This window comes from Dromiciops gliroides, chromosome 1 (genome assembly GCF_019393635.1).
Source record: "Dromiciops gliroides isolate mDroGli1 chromosome 1, mDroGli1.pri, whole genome shotgun sequence".
Taxonomy (NCBI): domain Eukaryota; kingdom Metazoa; phylum Chordata; class Mammalia; order Microbiotheria; family Microbiotheriidae; genus Dromiciops; species Dromiciops gliroides.
In genome coordinates this window covers 602,257,336-602,273,840 of record NC_057861.1, presented here as the reverse complement: position 1 = coordinate 602,273,840, position 16,505 = coordinate 602,257,336, and the positions used below count along the sequence as shown (strand labels likewise).

The 16,505-nt window shown below is 38.1% G+C and overlaps 1 protein-coding gene across 2 annotated transcripts in view; it reads left to right on the top strand.

Annotated features, from left to right (window-relative positions):
- The window catches only part of UBAP1 (ubiquitin associated protein 1), a 66,380-nt gene that overhangs the window by 29,540 nt on the left and 20,335 nt on the right, over window positions 1-16,505 (top strand). For both annotated transcript variants that reach the window (XM_044003021.1, XM_044003003.1), the window contains exon 2: window positions 14,089-14,129. In XM_044003021.1, coding sequence (XP_043858956.1) covers window positions 14,096-14,129 — 34 coding nt within the window. In that variant the 5' untranslated portion in view covers window positions 14,089-14,095. The remainder of the gene's footprint in view (window positions 1-14,088; window positions 14,130-16,505) is intronic.

Genomic DNA, 16,505 nt, shown 5'->3' with positions numbered 1-16,505 from the left:
CTATTTTGCCTTCTGCTTCTAGAATATCAGGGCAATTTTCCCTGACAATCTCTTGGAAGATGCTGTCTAAACTTTTATTTTGGTCATAGTTTTCAGGTAGTCCAATGATTTTCAAATTATCTCTCCTAGAGCTATTTTCCAGATCAGCTGTTTTTCCAAGGAAATATTTCATATTGCCCTCTTAATTTTTTATTCATTTGGATTTGCTTTAATGTGTCTTGGATTCTCATAAAATCAGTAGCTTCCATTTGTTCAATCCTAGTTCTTGGGCAATAATTTTCATCAGACAGCTTTTTTTTATCTCCTTTTCCATTTGGCTTTTTCAAGCTGTTGACTTTTTTTCATAGCTCTCCTGCACTGCTCTCATTTCTCTTTCCATTCTTTCCTCCACCTCTCTAAGTCTTCCTTCTATCTCTCTTACTTTCTCTTCAAAGTTCCTTTTGAGAGCTTCCATGGCCTGAGACAAATTCATATTTTTCTTGGAAGCTTTGGATGTAGGGGCCCTAAGGTTGTTATCCTCTTCTGAGGGTGCACCTCCATCTTCCTTGTCTCTAAAGAAACTTTCTATAGTTCTCAACTTTCTTTGCTTGCTCATCTTGCTGTTTTTTGCTTGACTTTTAGCTCCCTTTTATACTGGGGCCCTACTTCTAAGCTACACTGTCCCAAGCTTTAGAGGGTCCCAGGTGTTTTGCTTTGAGGGGGGAGGGCAGGTTTTTCTCTCTCCCTGCCTGTTCTCTGGTTCTAAGGTAATCTCAAGCCAACTTGCTAGTTAATCAGCCAGCAGGGTGCTGTGGTGGTTTTTAGGTTCAGATGAGTCTGTGCCCCTCCCCAACCTGGGCCTCCAAGATTTCTTCCTGGTTCCCTGCTGGGGTAGGATAGCTGAATTCCTCCTCAGGTCCTGCAGACACCCCTGTATTTCTTTCTCCTCCCCCCCCACTCCCCCCCCCCAATTCAGCCCTCTCACCTGACAGTAAGCTTAGTTCCAGAAGACATATGTGCTACAGCTGATTTGGAGGCTGGGGGTAAATTCCCCTTGTGCATTGTGTTTAGGGTTTGTGTTGGCACAATCACAGGGTTGGATTCTGCTTGCAGCCCGGTATGGCCCCCTTTAATCTGGAAAATAATCTCAGCTGTCTTTTTGTGGGTTTTGCTGCTCCAGTGCTTGTTTTATTGCTGTTTTGGGGGTAATTGTATTAGGAGCTCTGTGTGTTTAATGTCTTTCCTCTGCCATCTTGGCTCTGCCCCTGCTGAAAATTATTTGTAGCTTTTTTTTTTTTTTTAAGTGAGGCAATTGGGGTTAAGTGACTTGCCCAGGGTCATACAGCTAGTAAGTGTCAAGTGTCTGAGGCTGGATTTGAACTCAGGTCCTCCTGACTCCAGGGTCAGTGCTCTATCCACTGTGCCACCTAGCTGCCCCGATTTGTAGCTTTTTAAAAAAAAAATTTACTTTTGTTTTTAAAAATTTACTTAAAATTTTTTTTATCCAGTGATATGTAAAGATATTTTTTTGAGTTCCAAATTTTTCTCCCACCCTCTCTTCCCTCTTCCCTCTTGAAGCCAGGAAGCAGTCTGATATAGGTTATACATTACAATAATTTTAAACATTTCCACATTAATCATGTTGTAAAAGAAGAATTAGAACAAAAAGAAAAAATGCAAGGACGAATAAACAACAACAGCAAAAGAGCAACAGCAGAAGTGAAATAGTATGCTTCAATCTGCATTCAGACTCCATAGTTCTTTTTCTAAATGTGGAGAGCATTTTCCATCATGAGTTTTTTGGCATTGTCCTGTATCATTGTCTTGCTGAGAAGAGTTAAGCTATCACAGTTGATCATCACACAGTGTTGTTGATACTGTATACAGTGTTCTCTTGATTCTGCTCATTTCACTTAGCATCAATTCATGTAAGTCTTTCCAGGTTTTTCTGAAATGACTGTGCATAATTTCTTATAGCACAGTAATATTCTATTACATTCACATACCACAGCTTGTTTAGTCATTCCCCAGTTGATGGGTATTCCCTCAATTTCCAATTCTTTGCCACCACAAAAAGAGAAGTTATAAATATTTTTGTACATGTGAGTCCTTTTCTCTTTTTTATGATCTCTTTGGGATCCAGACCTAGTACTGGTATTACTGGGTCAAAGGGTATGAACAGTCCCATAGCCCTTTGGGTATAGTTCCAAATTGCTCTCCAGAATAGTTGTATCAGTTCACAGCTCCATCAACAATGGATTATTGTTCCAATTTTTCCACAGCTTTTCCAACATTTATTATTTTCCTTTTTTGTCATATCAGCCAATCTGATAGGTGTCAGGTGGTACCTCAGAGTTTTAATTTGCATTTCTCTGATCAATAGTGATTTAGAGGGCAGGTAGGTGGCACAGTGGATAGAGCACTGGCCCTGGACTCAGGAGTACCTGAGTTCAAATCTGGCCTCAGACACTTAACATTTACTAGCTGTGTGACCCTGGGCAAGTTACTTAACCCCCAATTGCCTCACTAAAAAAACAAAACAAAACAAAAATAGTGATTTAGAGCATTTTTTCATATGGCAGTAGATAGCTTTGATTTCTTCATCATAAAACTGTTCATAACCTTTGACCATTTCTCAATTTGGGAATGTCTGGTATTCTTATATATTTGATTCAATTCTCTTTATATTTTAGAAATGAGCCCTTTATCAGAAATGCTGGCTGTAAAAATTGTTTCCCAGTTTTCTGCCTCCCTTCTAATTTTGGCTGCATTGCTTCTGTTTGTACAAAACCTTTTTAATTTAATGTAGTCAGAATGATCCACTCTGCATTTCATAATATTCCCTATCACATCTTTGGTCATAAGTCCTTTGCTTTCCATACATCTGATAAGTAAACTATTCCTTCCTTTTCTAATTTGCCTATGGTATCACCCTTTATTTATTTTTTAATTAACTAATTTATTTAAGTTTTCAACATTTGTTTAGATAAGATTTCCAATTTCAAATTTTTCTCCCTCCCTCCCCCCTCCCCTAGACAGCAGGTAATCTGATATAGGTTATATATCTATATCTATATCTATCTATCTATCTGTATGTATATATATATAATAACATTAAACATTTCTGCATTAGTTATGTTATACGAGAAGAATCAGAGCAAAAAGAAAAACCTCAAAAAAGAAAAACAACAGCACCAAAAACAAAAGAAATAGTATGGTTCAATCAGCTTCTATATTGCACAGTTCCTTTTTGTTTGTTTGTTTGTTTGTTTTTTAGTGAGGCAGTTGGGGTTAAGTGACTTGCCCAGGGTCACACAGTTAGTAAGTGTTAAGTGTCTGAGGCCGGATTTGAACTCAGGTACTCCTGACTCCAGGGCCAGTGCTCTATCCACTGCGCCACCTAGCTGCCCCATTTTAAAAATTTTTCACCTGGATTTGGAGAGCCTTTTCTATCATGAGTCCTTTGGAATGTTCTTGTCCCTTTGGATTGGTGATGTTAAGGGCTAAAATTCTAGCTAAACTGTCTAAAATATCTAATGAGTGGTCGCCAATAAATTATAAGCTTTAGCAAGAGTTAGACTTTTAAGCATTTATTAAGGAGAATAAGAATTTGGTAAAGAGAAGAAAAGGCCTAGATTCCTATCTATTAAAGGGAGAGCACATTTCTAGCTCCCCTCTCCACCAGTGTCCTCAGGAAAAGAGAGCGAGACTGAGCGCCAGTCTCTTCCTTCCTCCTCCCACTAGCCCGTGTCACTTCCTGACGCCAAAGAAAAGACTCCTGGTCTTGCCCTCAAAGACCTTCGCTTCATGGGCAGAACTCTTCTACAGTAAGTCTCCAGCAGGTGGCGTTATTCCAATCGTTACAGTGAGAAGAATCTAGTCTATCACAGTTGATCAACACACAGTGTTGTTGATACTGTACACAATGTTCTCCTGGTTCTGCTCATCTCACTCATCATCAGCCCATGCAATTCCCTTCAGATTTCTCTGAATTCCTCCTGCTCATCGTTTCTTACAGCACAATAGTATTCCATTACATTCATATACCACAACTTGTCCAGCCATTCCCCAATTGATGGGCATCCCTTCAACTTCCAATTCCTTGCCACCATAAAAAGAGCAGCTATAAATATTTTTGTACATGTGGGTCCTTTTCCCTTTTCCATGATCTCTTTGGGAAAAAGACCCAAAAGTAGTATTGCTGGGTCAAAGGGAATGCACAGCTTTATAGCCCTTTGGGCATAATTCCAAATTGTTCTCCAGAGTGGTTGGATCAGTTCACAGCTCCACCAACAATGCATTAGTGTTCCAATTTTTCCACAGCTTCTCTAACACTTATTATTTTCCTTTTTTTGTCATTTTAGCCAATCTGATAGGTGTCAGGTGGTACCTCAGAGTTATTTTAATTTGCATGTCTCTAATCCATAGTGATTTAGAGCATTTTTTCATATGGGAATAGATAGCTTTGGTTTCTTCATCAGAAAACTGCCTGTTCATATCCTATGACCATTTCTCAATTGGGGAATGGCTTGGATTCTTATAAATTTGATTTAGTTCCCTATATATTTTAGAAATGAGGCCTTTATCAGAAGTACTGGCCATAAAAATTGTTTCCCAGCTTTCTGCATCCCTTCTAATTTTGGATGCATTGCTTCTGTTTGTACAAAGACTTTTGAATTTAATGTAATCAAAATCATCCATTTTGCATTTCATAATATTCTCTATCTCTTCTTTGGTCATAAACTGTTCTCCTTTCCAAAGATCTGAAAGGTAAACTATTCCTTCTTCTCCTCATTTACCTATGGTATCACCTCTTATGTCTAAGTCATGTACCCATTTTGACCTTATTTTAGCATAAGGTGTAAGATGTTGGTCTATGCCTAATTTCTGCCGGTATCACCCTTTATGTCTAGATCTTATATTCATTTTGACTTTGCTTTGGTGTATGGCGTAAGATGTTGGTCTGTGCCTAGTTTCTGCCATACTATTTTCCAGTTTTCCCAGCAGTTTTTGTTTGTTTGTTTGTTTGTTTGTTTTTTTAGTGAGGCAATTGGGGTCAAGTGACTTGCCCAGGGTCACACAGCCAGCAAGTGTTAAGTGTCTGAGGCCAGATCCGAACTCAGGTACCCCTGACTCCAGGGCCGGTGCTCTATCCACTGCGCCACCTAGCTGCCCCTCCCAGCAGTTTTTGTCAAATCATGACTTCTTATCCTGGAGTCTAGAATTGTTGGGTTTATCATACAGGAGATTGCTATATTGATTTACTGCTGTGTTGTGTGTGCCTAACCTATTCCACTAATCCTCCTCTCTATTTCTTAGCCAGTACCAAATAGTTTTGATGGTTGCTGCTTTATAATATAGTTTTTGATCTGGTACAACTAGACCACCTTCCTTTACATTTTTTTTCCATTAATTCCTTTGATATTCTTGACCTTTTGTTCTTCCATATGAATCTCATTTTTTCCAGCTTTATAAAAATTTTTTGGTAGTTTGATTGGTATGGCACTGAATAAGTAAGTTAGTTTAGGTAGATTGTAATTTTTATTATATTAACATGGCCTACCCATGAACAGTTTATATTTTTCTATTTGTTTAGATCTGATTTATTTGTGTGAAATGTGTTTTGTAATTGTGTTCATATAGTTCCTGGGTTTACCTAGGCAGGTAGTTTCCCAATTTTTTTTTTTTTTTTAGTGAGGCAATTGGGGTTAAGTGACTTGCCCAGATTCACACAGCTAGTAAGTGTTAAGTGTCTGAGGCCGGATTTGAACTCAGGTACTCCTGACTCCAGGGCCAACCGGTTCTCTATCCACTGCGCCATCTAGCTGCCCCTCCCAAATATTTTATATTGTCTACAGTTATTTTAAATGAAATTTCACTTTCTCTCGCCTTTAAACTTTGTTGGTCAATATATAGAAATGCTAATTATTTATGTAGGTTTATTTTATATCCTGCAACTTTACTAAAGCTGTTAATTATTTCAAGTAGTTTTTAGTTGATTCTTTAGGATTCTCTAAGTATATTAGCCTATCATCTGCAAAGAGTGATACTTTTGTTTCTTCCTTGCTTATTCTAAATAAATTTCTTTTTCTTTTATTTCTATGCTAACATTTCTAGTACAACATTGAACAATAATGGTGATAATGGACATCCTTGTTTCACACCCTGCCCCCCAATTCTTTTGGGAATGCCTCTAACTTCTGTCCATTGCATATAATACTTGCTGATGGTTTAAGATAGATACTGTTGGGGCAGCTAGGTGGCGCAGTGGATAGAGCACTGGCCTTGGAGTCAGGAGTACCTGAGTTCAAATCCGGCCTCAGACACTTAACACTTACTAGCTGTGTGACCCTGGGCAAGTCACTTAACCCCAATTGCCTCACTTAAAAAAAAAAAAAGATAGATACTGTTTATCATCTTTAGGAAAGCTCCATTTATTCCTATGCTCTCTAGTTGTTTTTGTTTTGTGAGGCAGTTTGGGTTAAGTGACTTGCCCAGGGTCACACAGCTAGTAATTGTTAAGTGTCTGAGGCCGGATTTGAACTTAGGTCCTCCTGAATCCAGGGCTAGTGCTCTTTCCACTGAGCCACCTAGCTACTCCCTTTTCCTCTGGTTCTAAGACACTGGGGCAGTTCTCCTTGATAATATCATGATATATGCTGTCTATGCTCTTTTTTTAAAATTATGGTCTTCAGGTAATTCAATTCTTAGGTTGTCCCTCCTGAATCTATTTTCTAGGTATGGTCTTTTTCTGAAGAGATATTTTATCTTTTCTTCTACCTTTTCTTTTGATTCTGCTTTACTTCCTGTTATCTCATTGAGTCATTTGCTTCCATCTGCCCAGTTTTGATTCTTAAGGAATTACTTTTCTCAGTTTTTGCACCAAATGGAAAACCATTGGGCCAATTGCATTATTTAATGAGTTGTTTCTTCAGTCAGTTACTGTCCTTTTTCCAAGCTATTGACTCTCCTGAATAAACTCATTTCTTTTCCCAATTTTTCTTCTACTTCTTTTATTCGGTTTATTAAATCCTTTTTGAGCTCTTTAAAGAAGGCCTTTTGGTCTCAAGACCAGTTCTTTCCCTTTAAAGCTTCACATGTAGGCATTTCATCATTTTTGTCTTCTGAGTTTGTCTTGATCCTCCCTGTTGCCATAGTAATTTTCAATGATGAGGGTTCTTTTCTGTTTCTTATTCATATCTTAGCTTCTTTTGTGCCTTTTAAGGTTGACTTCTCCTGGGGTACAGAGTACACTGTCCCCAAGCGTCTTTTTCTGAGAGCCAGGGGCCTAGTCACTGGCTTTCTGTTCTGAGGCCTCAGCAGCTTGCTCACTGCACTGGAGTGGCCTAGCGTAGTTAGGCCTTTTGGGTAGCAGATACCTCAGCTGGCAGGATTGTTTTCTGTGTTGGGGTTGGAGGCCTCACAGATGGCCTGTTGTGCCACTAGCTTGCGGAGCCTAGGACCTTGGGTCCTCAGCTGCTGATTTGTGCTGTGGCTAAAGAGCCTTTTGCTGGCTTGCCCAGATACCCTCTGCGCTGACCTGTGCTCCTCTTTTACCCAGATAAAATAGACATTTCCTGAAGATCTTATAGGTTAAGTGGGAAGATTTTGTTGTTGTTGTTGTTGCAGGTTTTAGAGCTCCAGAATCTGTTGAGAGGCCTAATTTAATGTTGTTTCTGAGGGAAATTTGGAAGTGCTCAGGCAGCTTCCTGGTTTTACTCTTCCATCTTGGCTCTGCCTCTGGAACTCAAGACAACATTCTCTCTACTTCTTCCTCTTCATTTGTATAGATTTCTACTTGTGTACTACAATTATGTGAGATTCTCTCCCCCCCTCCCCCCAATTCTTCTTCATGTGTCCTTTGGACACATGAATCATCTCCCTATATTACATTATATGCACTTTGGCCTTGTTTAATCTCTTATTCACCTTTTTTATTTTTCTCTGCATGGCTGTGTTTGAACTTCAGAATTTCTACATAGCTCTATTTTTTCCATTCGGAATGTTGGGAAATCTTCTGTTTCATTAAAGGTCCATTTTTCCCTCTGTTTTTCAGGTTAGTTTCTTCTGTAGAATAGAATTTTCTATTTTTTCCTACTCTTTTGACTTTGTTTTAATATTTTAACATTTCTTCTCATCTCATGGAGTCATTGGCTTCTATTTGGTCACTGTTTATTTTAAGGGAATTGGTTGCTTGGACTTGGTTTTATACTTTTTGTTCCAAGCTGTTAATTACCTTTCCAAATTTTCTTCCACTGCTCTCATTTCTTGTTCATTTTTTCTTCCTAGTGCTCTTATTTTACTTAAAAAACAAACAAACATTTTTAAAAACTTTTTTTTCGACTGGCTCATCTCTTCCAGGATTTCTAGTTGAATTTGTGCTCAAACTCTGTTTTTTTTGGGTTTTTTTGTTTGTTTGTTTTTGTTTTTGAGGCTTTGCTTGTAGATATATGGAGTCTGGGTTTGTGTTTTGTTTTTTTGGTTTTTTTAGTGAGGCAGTTGGGGTTAAGTGCCTTGCCCAGGGTCACACAGCTAGTAAGTGTTAAGTGTCTGAGGCCGGATTTGAACTCAGGTACTCTTGAGTCCAGGACCAGTGCTCTATCCACTGCGCCACCTAGCTGCCCCTGGGTTTGTGTTTTGAGGCTGTCACCATAATGGCCTTTTATGGTAGGATTTTTTTTTTTTTTTGCTCATTCTTCAGCCTACTTTCTGATTTTGGATTTTATGTTAGGATTGGGCTGTGCACACTTCTAGAGGTAATGGCAGAGCTGGTCCTGCCCCTTTTGGGGTCTGTTGAATGTTGTGTTATTCCAGGCTCTCAGGCACAACTCAGGTAGCGGGGGCTTGTAAACATTCAGTGCTCCCAAAGTGATTTGATCTACAGCAAAGTCCTGATCACTGATCTCTTGGTCTGAGGTGTGCCAAGTTCCTGACTTGGGTTTGGGTCTGAGCAACAGTAGATTGCTGCTGGACTCAGCCTAGTATGAGCTGGTTGAGAAGCTCTGCCAGTTCAGAGTGACAAAATTGTCTAGGGTTCCCTTTCGTATGTGATTCCTTCCTTGGTTTATTTCATTGCACACTTTACACTGTGCTGTCTTTTCTTATATTCCTAGGGCTTAGCATAGTGCCTGCCACATAGTAAGCTTAATACAATGCTTGTTGATTCATTCTCTTCCTCTTTACTGAGTTTATTCCCTATGAATACTCTTAAATCTTCACCAGCCTATAAGAACCCGTATTAGAACCTATTACCCTTTCAAACTGATATTTCCTTTTGTGCATAAGTAAGATTCTAGAAAAAAGCTGTCTACTCTCAGTGCTTTCTCAACCTCCTCTCATTTACTCATTAACCTTTTGAAGTTTGGTTTCTAATGCCATCTGACTTCACTCAATTGAAATTGCTGTCTCCAAAGTTGACAATTCTTTTTTTTTTTTTTTTTGGTGAGGCAATTGGGGTTAAGTGACTTGCCCAGAGTCACACAGCTAGTGTTAAGTGTCTGAGGCTGGATTTGAACGCAGGTCCTCCTGAATCCAGGGCCGGTGCTCTATCCACTGCGCCACCTAGCTTCCCCCTTGACAATTCTCAATAGACAAATTTGTTTTCCTCAGTTATCATTATAAAAGGGGAAAGACAATGAGTTAAAATTTTAGATGTGTTTATTTTAAGATATTACTGGGACATCCAGTTTTCAGTGATGAGTAGGCAGTTGTTGATCCACTACAGAAGCTTGCGGAAGAGACTAGGGCTGTTTTTATAGATCTGTGAGCCATTGACATAGAGATGATAAATCCTTTGGAGTTGATGAGGTTGCCAAGAGAGTGTAGGGAGAGAATAAAAATGAGCCTAGGATAGAACTGTTCTATCCTAAGTTAGACAGGGTTATGGATAATGAGCCAGGGAAGGGAGGTCAAAGGATCATCTAGAGTTACATGAATCTCCTTGCACAGAGGTAGGAGTCTGAGTAAGCAGGCCTATAATGGCAGACTTGATTGATATGTTGATTAGATTTTTTTTTAATCCTTTTTTATTCTTTGTTACAAGTTTGGGTTATTGTTTGGGCAGGGGAGGAGAACATCTTTGGAATGAAAGTAATGTAAAAATAAAATATATCCAAAAAATTGTCAGTTTGTTTCTAGCGTTTAAGAAATTTGTTTCTAGCTTTGTTTCTAGCACCTTGAGCTTCCTGCCACAAGTCTGCCCACTTCAGTCCATAACTCCACTTAGTAGTTCTGACCATGTCACCCTCCAACTCAGTGAACTATGATTTCCTATAACCTCCAGGATTAAATGTAAAATCTTCTCTAGTTCAAAGCCCTTTATAACTTGCCCCCTGTACTTTTCTAGTCTTCTTACACTTTGTGCAGTGACACTGACTCCTAGCTGTTCTTTGAACAAGACACTCTGAGTCGCTTTCATCTACAGGCATTTTCACTGTTTCCCTCCCCCCCCATACCTGGAATGCTCTCCCTTATCCCTTATAGTGAAGCTAATGCTTCACTTATTTTTTTTCAAGTCTCAGCTAAAATTTCTAACCTACAAAAAGCCTTTCCTAATCCCCCTTAATTCTAGTGCCTTCCTTCTATTGAGTAGTTCAAATTTATCCTATATATAGCTTGTTCATACACAAGCTGTTTTGAACATTATATACCCTGATAGTCCTTGAGACCAGGAACTATCTTTGCCTTTCTTTCTGTCTCCATTGCTTAGTAAAATAACTGGCATAAATAGTAAGTGCTTAATAAATGGTTCTTGACTGACAGTTTTCTCAGCCCCACTACTTTTGTTCTTAATCTCATCCTTTTTTTGTCTCCTACAGATGTTTGCCACTTCAGTCATTCTTGCTCTTAAAAAAATTTTAAAAACTGATAACATTTGTTTTATATCACCTTCATTTCCCAATACATGTTCTTCCCTCTCAAGAATAAAAAAGAGGGGGCAGCTAGGTGGCACAGTAGATAAAGCACTGGCCCTGGATTCAGGAGTACTTGAGTTCAAATCCAGCTTCAGACACTTAACACTTACTAGCTGTGTGACCCTGGGCAAGTCACTTAACCTCCATTGCCCCACCAAAAAAATAAAGAATAAAAAAGAAAGGGTGTGAGGAAAAGACAATTAAACAACCAGTATCAATCAATATCAGTAGTAAATACTGTGTTCCATTTCCATAATTACCCCACCACCTCTGCAAAGAAGGAAGGGAGATGCATTCTCACATCTCTTCTTTGGTAACAGGCTTGGTCATTATAATTAAGTTGTGAGATTTTTGTTACTCTTCTTTCTACTTACATTGTATTAATTGTGTATATAATTATTCTGGTTTACTTATTTCTTCTAAGTTTTTCTATGCTTTTGGTACTTACTCTCTGTGTGACAGTGATCAAGTTTCTATCTCTTTGGGCCTCAGGCCTCAGTGTCCTTCTCTGTAAAGTTAGAGTGTTGGGCAAGATTACCTTTAAGTTACCTATAGGCTTAAAAGTCTGTGATTTCTATTGTACAGATTATTTCTCTTCCTGGAATTCCCACCCTCCTCACCAATGCCTCTTGAATCTAGCTCCCTTCAAGAGGCTAATCTTAAGTGTCCTTTTCTTAACTCCTAAATTGTTAAGTGAACATAAGATAGGAAATATTTGAAACATTCTAGATCAAAATTTTAAAATGAAATAAAATAAAAAAATAAGGGATTCCTAGTGTGGCAACATCCAAACATCAACAAACATTTATGAAGTATTTAATCTGTGTCAACTAATGTGCTAGGCTCAGGGGATGCAAAGATATAAAGATGACACATTACTTAAAAGAATTTGTTCTCCTACCACCTAAGCACATCAGAACCCACCTATGATTCAGTTAGGTTCTAAGGGGTTGCATTAGGCATATAGAGCCACAAAACTAGTCAGAGCCAGGATTTGCACCTAGACTATCCTGTATCCAAGTCCAGCACTCTCTCCACAATGCTGCACTGCCTCTGCATTTGTAGGTGAGAAGCAGCATGGCATAGTGGATAGAGGGCTAGCCTTGGAGTCACAACAACTTGGGTACAAGTTTAGCCCCTGCTTGATACCAGCTTTGTGACCCTAGGCAAGTTACAACTTGTCAGTGCCAGAGGCACTTTTTAAAGATTAAGTTATGAAAGAGTTGCAAATCTGTGTTGGTCAAGAGAGTTTTGTCACCAGGAACTTACTACACTGATGAAATTACAGGTCTAGACTAAAAAAAATATGTTTAGTTCCTCAGCTGTATACATGTTGTAGCTCTTTGGAAGAACATATGCTCAAGGACATGTACTTTATTTTGTCTTCATGTTTCAATTACTTTGCACATAGGAGAAATTCTATACAACTTTATCTTTATTAATCTTGAATTCAGTCTACAGTATTTGGCTAAGAATGTTGGATTTGTAGTCAGACCTGAATCCCAGCTCTGTTACTTTTACCTCTGTCACCTTGGATTAACTCCTTTGTTCTCACTTTCTTCTCAAAAATGGTGGAGGCGGACTGTGTGATGGTTAAAGTCTGTTCCAACTCTAAATCATATAGTTAAGGCTCTGAAGAGAAGTGGCATAGGCCTATTTTGAACCCGAGGGATACATTCGGCTAACAGCAAGAAGCTAGCAAACATAATTTTAAACCTCTGCGTTTGTGATTAGAGCATTTTGATGTTACTGAAAGATGTTGAGTGAAGTAATAGTGGTTTGGGGGTGGGGTACTCTCAGGAGAGAGTGAATTATCAACCAGAAATTTCTTACTAAACTGTGTCTCCAGTTTGTCAACATAGTAACATAAACGACGTTTCCTGAAGAAAATAGAATTGTTTCAGGCTAAAGTATACAGCAGTGATTTAGAGCTGAGAGAACTCAACAGGTTTGTAGGATTAGGGTGGTCAGGTGGCCTGGTTACAGTTTCTTACTCTGGGTAAGTTAAAGCTATAAATGCTGTGTTTAAGGGGGTGGGGGGAAAGTTTAGTGAGTTTGGACTGATTTATGTAGGAAAGGACTTTGTACCTGCTTAACTTCCAGGGTTTGAATGCACTTAGATCCTTATTGAGCTAGGTATTTTGATAGTGTTACACTTCTGTTAATTTCTTGTAGATTTTTTTTCTTTTTTCTTTTTTGCAGGGCAATGAGGGTTAAGTGACTTACTCAGGGTCACACAGATAGTGTCAAGTGTCTGAGGCTGGATTTGAACTCAGGTTCTCCTGATTCCAGGGCCGGTGCTTTATCTACTGTGCCATCTAGCTGCCCATGAAATTTCATTCTTAATAAACTCAATTAATAAATAAGGATTAAGGATCTTCTATTTATACATTATTATTTTTTTTATATTTTTTTTGAGATCTTCCTTTTAGATATTCAGGGCCATAGACATTTGTCTGTGTGTCATTAACATATGATCTACAAATTCTCAATTAACAGGTAGCTAACTTGGCAGGGTTGATAGGGTGCCAGATTAGGAGTCAGAATGGCTTGAGTTAAAATCTAAACTGGGACACTTACTAGCTGTTATAAATGACTGGATAAGTCATTTAACTTCTTTCAGCCTCAGTTTTCTGATCTGTTAAAATAAGGGTAATAGCACCTACCTTACAGAGGATCAAATGAGATAAGATGCAAACTATCTTCCAAACCTTAAACTTCTATGTATATGCTAGCTTTAAAAAAAAAATTATTTCAAAGCATGTGGAATTTTAGAAATGCAGATTTTTATCCCTAGGCCTATTCCCAAGTCTTTGCAACAGTTTATCTCTAACCACCTCACCCCCTAGACACTCTCTCTCTCTCTCTCTCTCTCTCTCTCTCTCTCTCTCCCTCTCTCTCCCTCTCTCTCCCTCTCTCCCCCCCCCCCCTCTTTCCCCCCTCCCCCTCCTTTCTCTTCCATGGTATTTACTAAGATATGTTGGGGTGGTTTTTGTGGGTTTTTTGTTTTTTTGGTTTGTTTTTGGCTGAACATGTGCCATTTTACCTCCCTGGACAACAGGGGTTGTTATTGATTGAAACCTGTGCTTTCCTATTTGCTTTCTTTTTAATTTCTCTTATAAATGATGTCTTCATGTATATGTGTGTGTATAAGTATAAGTGTATGTGTAAAATGTGCTTATTTATTGTTTTTCAGATTCTAAATGGCTTCTAAGAAGTCGGGTTCAGATTTTCATGGTAAGTGGGATATTTCTAACTTGTTGGTTAGAGATTTGTTAATCATTCAGTACGGCCCAATTTAGTTTTCTGTTTTCTTTAAAACAGATAGCTTGGAAAATTTGAAATTATATTAGTAGCATAAAACAAACAGCATAGATAGTCCTATTCTCCCCTCCCTCCCCACAAGAGTCTTTGTTCTGATGCCTCAGGTTATATCTACTTAACTGTGGACATTTGGCATATGAAATTTAGGCATAGAGCTGGAAGTAAATGCTTTTGGTTTAGGTTCAGCACTAAGTCTTTTTTTTTTAAATTGAGCTGGTTTTATTTACAATTAGTGCTCCCCTGTTTTCCTTCTTAAATATGGTAAATTCTGTAAAATATTCTCCACTTCCTAAGAAAATCTGTACACCCATAATTATATTTATTGTTCATTCTCACTTAATTAAATCTTATACTGCCTCTGATATGGCAAGCAAAATAAATCATATACTAATAACATTAGCTAATATTAATATAGTGCTTACTGTGTGCCAGGCACTGTGCTAAATACTTTACAATTATTAAATTACTTGATCTTCACAAATCCTTCAAAGTAAGTGCTGTTATTTCCATTTTATATATGAGGAAACTGAGGCAAGTAGATTGTGACCTGCCCAGGGTCATACAGTTAATAAATATCTGGGGGCAGCTAGGTGGTGCAGTGGATAGAGCACTGGCTCTGGAGTCAGGAGGACCTGAGTTCAAATATAACCTCAGACACTTAACACTTACTAGCTGTGTGACCCTGGGCAAGTCACTTAACCCCAGTTGCCTCACAAAAACAAACAAACAAATAAATAAATGTCTGAGGTCAAATTAATAATGATAAGTGTCTCAGGTCTTCCTAACTCCAGGCCCAGTGCTATATTTAACATATCAAACTAAATAATACAATAATTAAGCTGGATTTAACAATTAATGATTAAAATCCATAATCAAATTAAGTAATGATTAAATCTGATTAATGCTAAATAAATGTCAGAAAAATTATATAGGACATTAGTTTGTATCTTAAGCAAATCCTTTTCTGCCATTGTTTACTTAAATATGGCTAATAATGATAATAGCTTCTAAGCTTGTATGATTTATGGAGAGCTTTTAAGTATCCAGTCCTTATGACAAGCCTGTAAGGTAGGTGATGTGAGCATTATTAGCCCCATTTTATAGATTAGGATCTTGAGGTTCAGAGTTTTTACTTAGAATCACACAATTATTAAGGGAAGACTGGGGAATTAGAAAGCAGTAGAATGAAAATTTTGTTATACTGCTTTGTGGGAGAATAAAGTTGCCTTTAAATAGTTACACTTACCAAAAAGGAAGGCAGTATTGTAAGACTGGAAAGGGCACTGGACTTGGAGTTGAGAACCTTGATGTTGTGTGATTTGGGGCAAGTCATTTAACTTGTCTTTTATCATTTGTAAAATGAATAGGTTAGTGTAGTTTTTTTTTTTTAAGTGAGGCATTTGGGGTTAAGTGACTTGCCCAGGGTCACACAGCTAGTAAGTGTTAAGTGTCTGAGGCCGGATTTGAACTCAGGTCTTCCTGAATCCAGGGCCAGTGCTCTATCCACTGCACCACCTAGCCTGCCCTCAGTTAGTGTAGTTCTAACTCTCTACTTTTCTAAAAACATCTGTAGTGAGATTGGAAGGTAAATGTTAAGTTAAACCTAGAGAGATAATGATAAATAGATATATCCGAAATTGCCTTTTGATTTCTTAACAAGGATAGCTTAGCCTAGCTCAACCCACTCCAGAACAGAACAGGTGTAATGACAGATGATAGAACAAAGAATGGAAGGAAAGAGAGTAAAGCACTTTACTCATACCTTTCAAGAACAACAGAAACTTGAGTTTTACATTGGTGCTTTCATCTCATAGAAACTGTAGTGTTGATCTAAGATAAAATAATTAATATTCTGGTTTTATTTTGTCATGTAAGCAGTCCAGAGAAGGATCTTTAGATTTTCTATGCCACCTTTCTAAGCTCAATTAGCTTAATGAATTCATTAATTAGAAAGCATTTAATAAGCACAGTGTATATGCTGAAGATACTGGGGATACAGACAAAAAAGTAAAAATTTATTCTCAAGGATCTTGCCTTCTGACAGGGGAGACAAAAGTTGTACATATATAAATCTATACAGAATAAATACAAGATAATTAAATATGAGGTAATTAGGGAGAGTAAGACTCAACAATTGAGGGCAACCAAAGGCTTCATGTAGAAAGTGATACTTCATTTTAAAGGAAGAAAGAGTTTATGAGGTAGGGATAAGAAGGGAGTAGATTCCTTTCCTACTACATAGAGCAAAGGCATGGAGATGGGAGATGGCAAAAGTCCTTTTTAAAAATA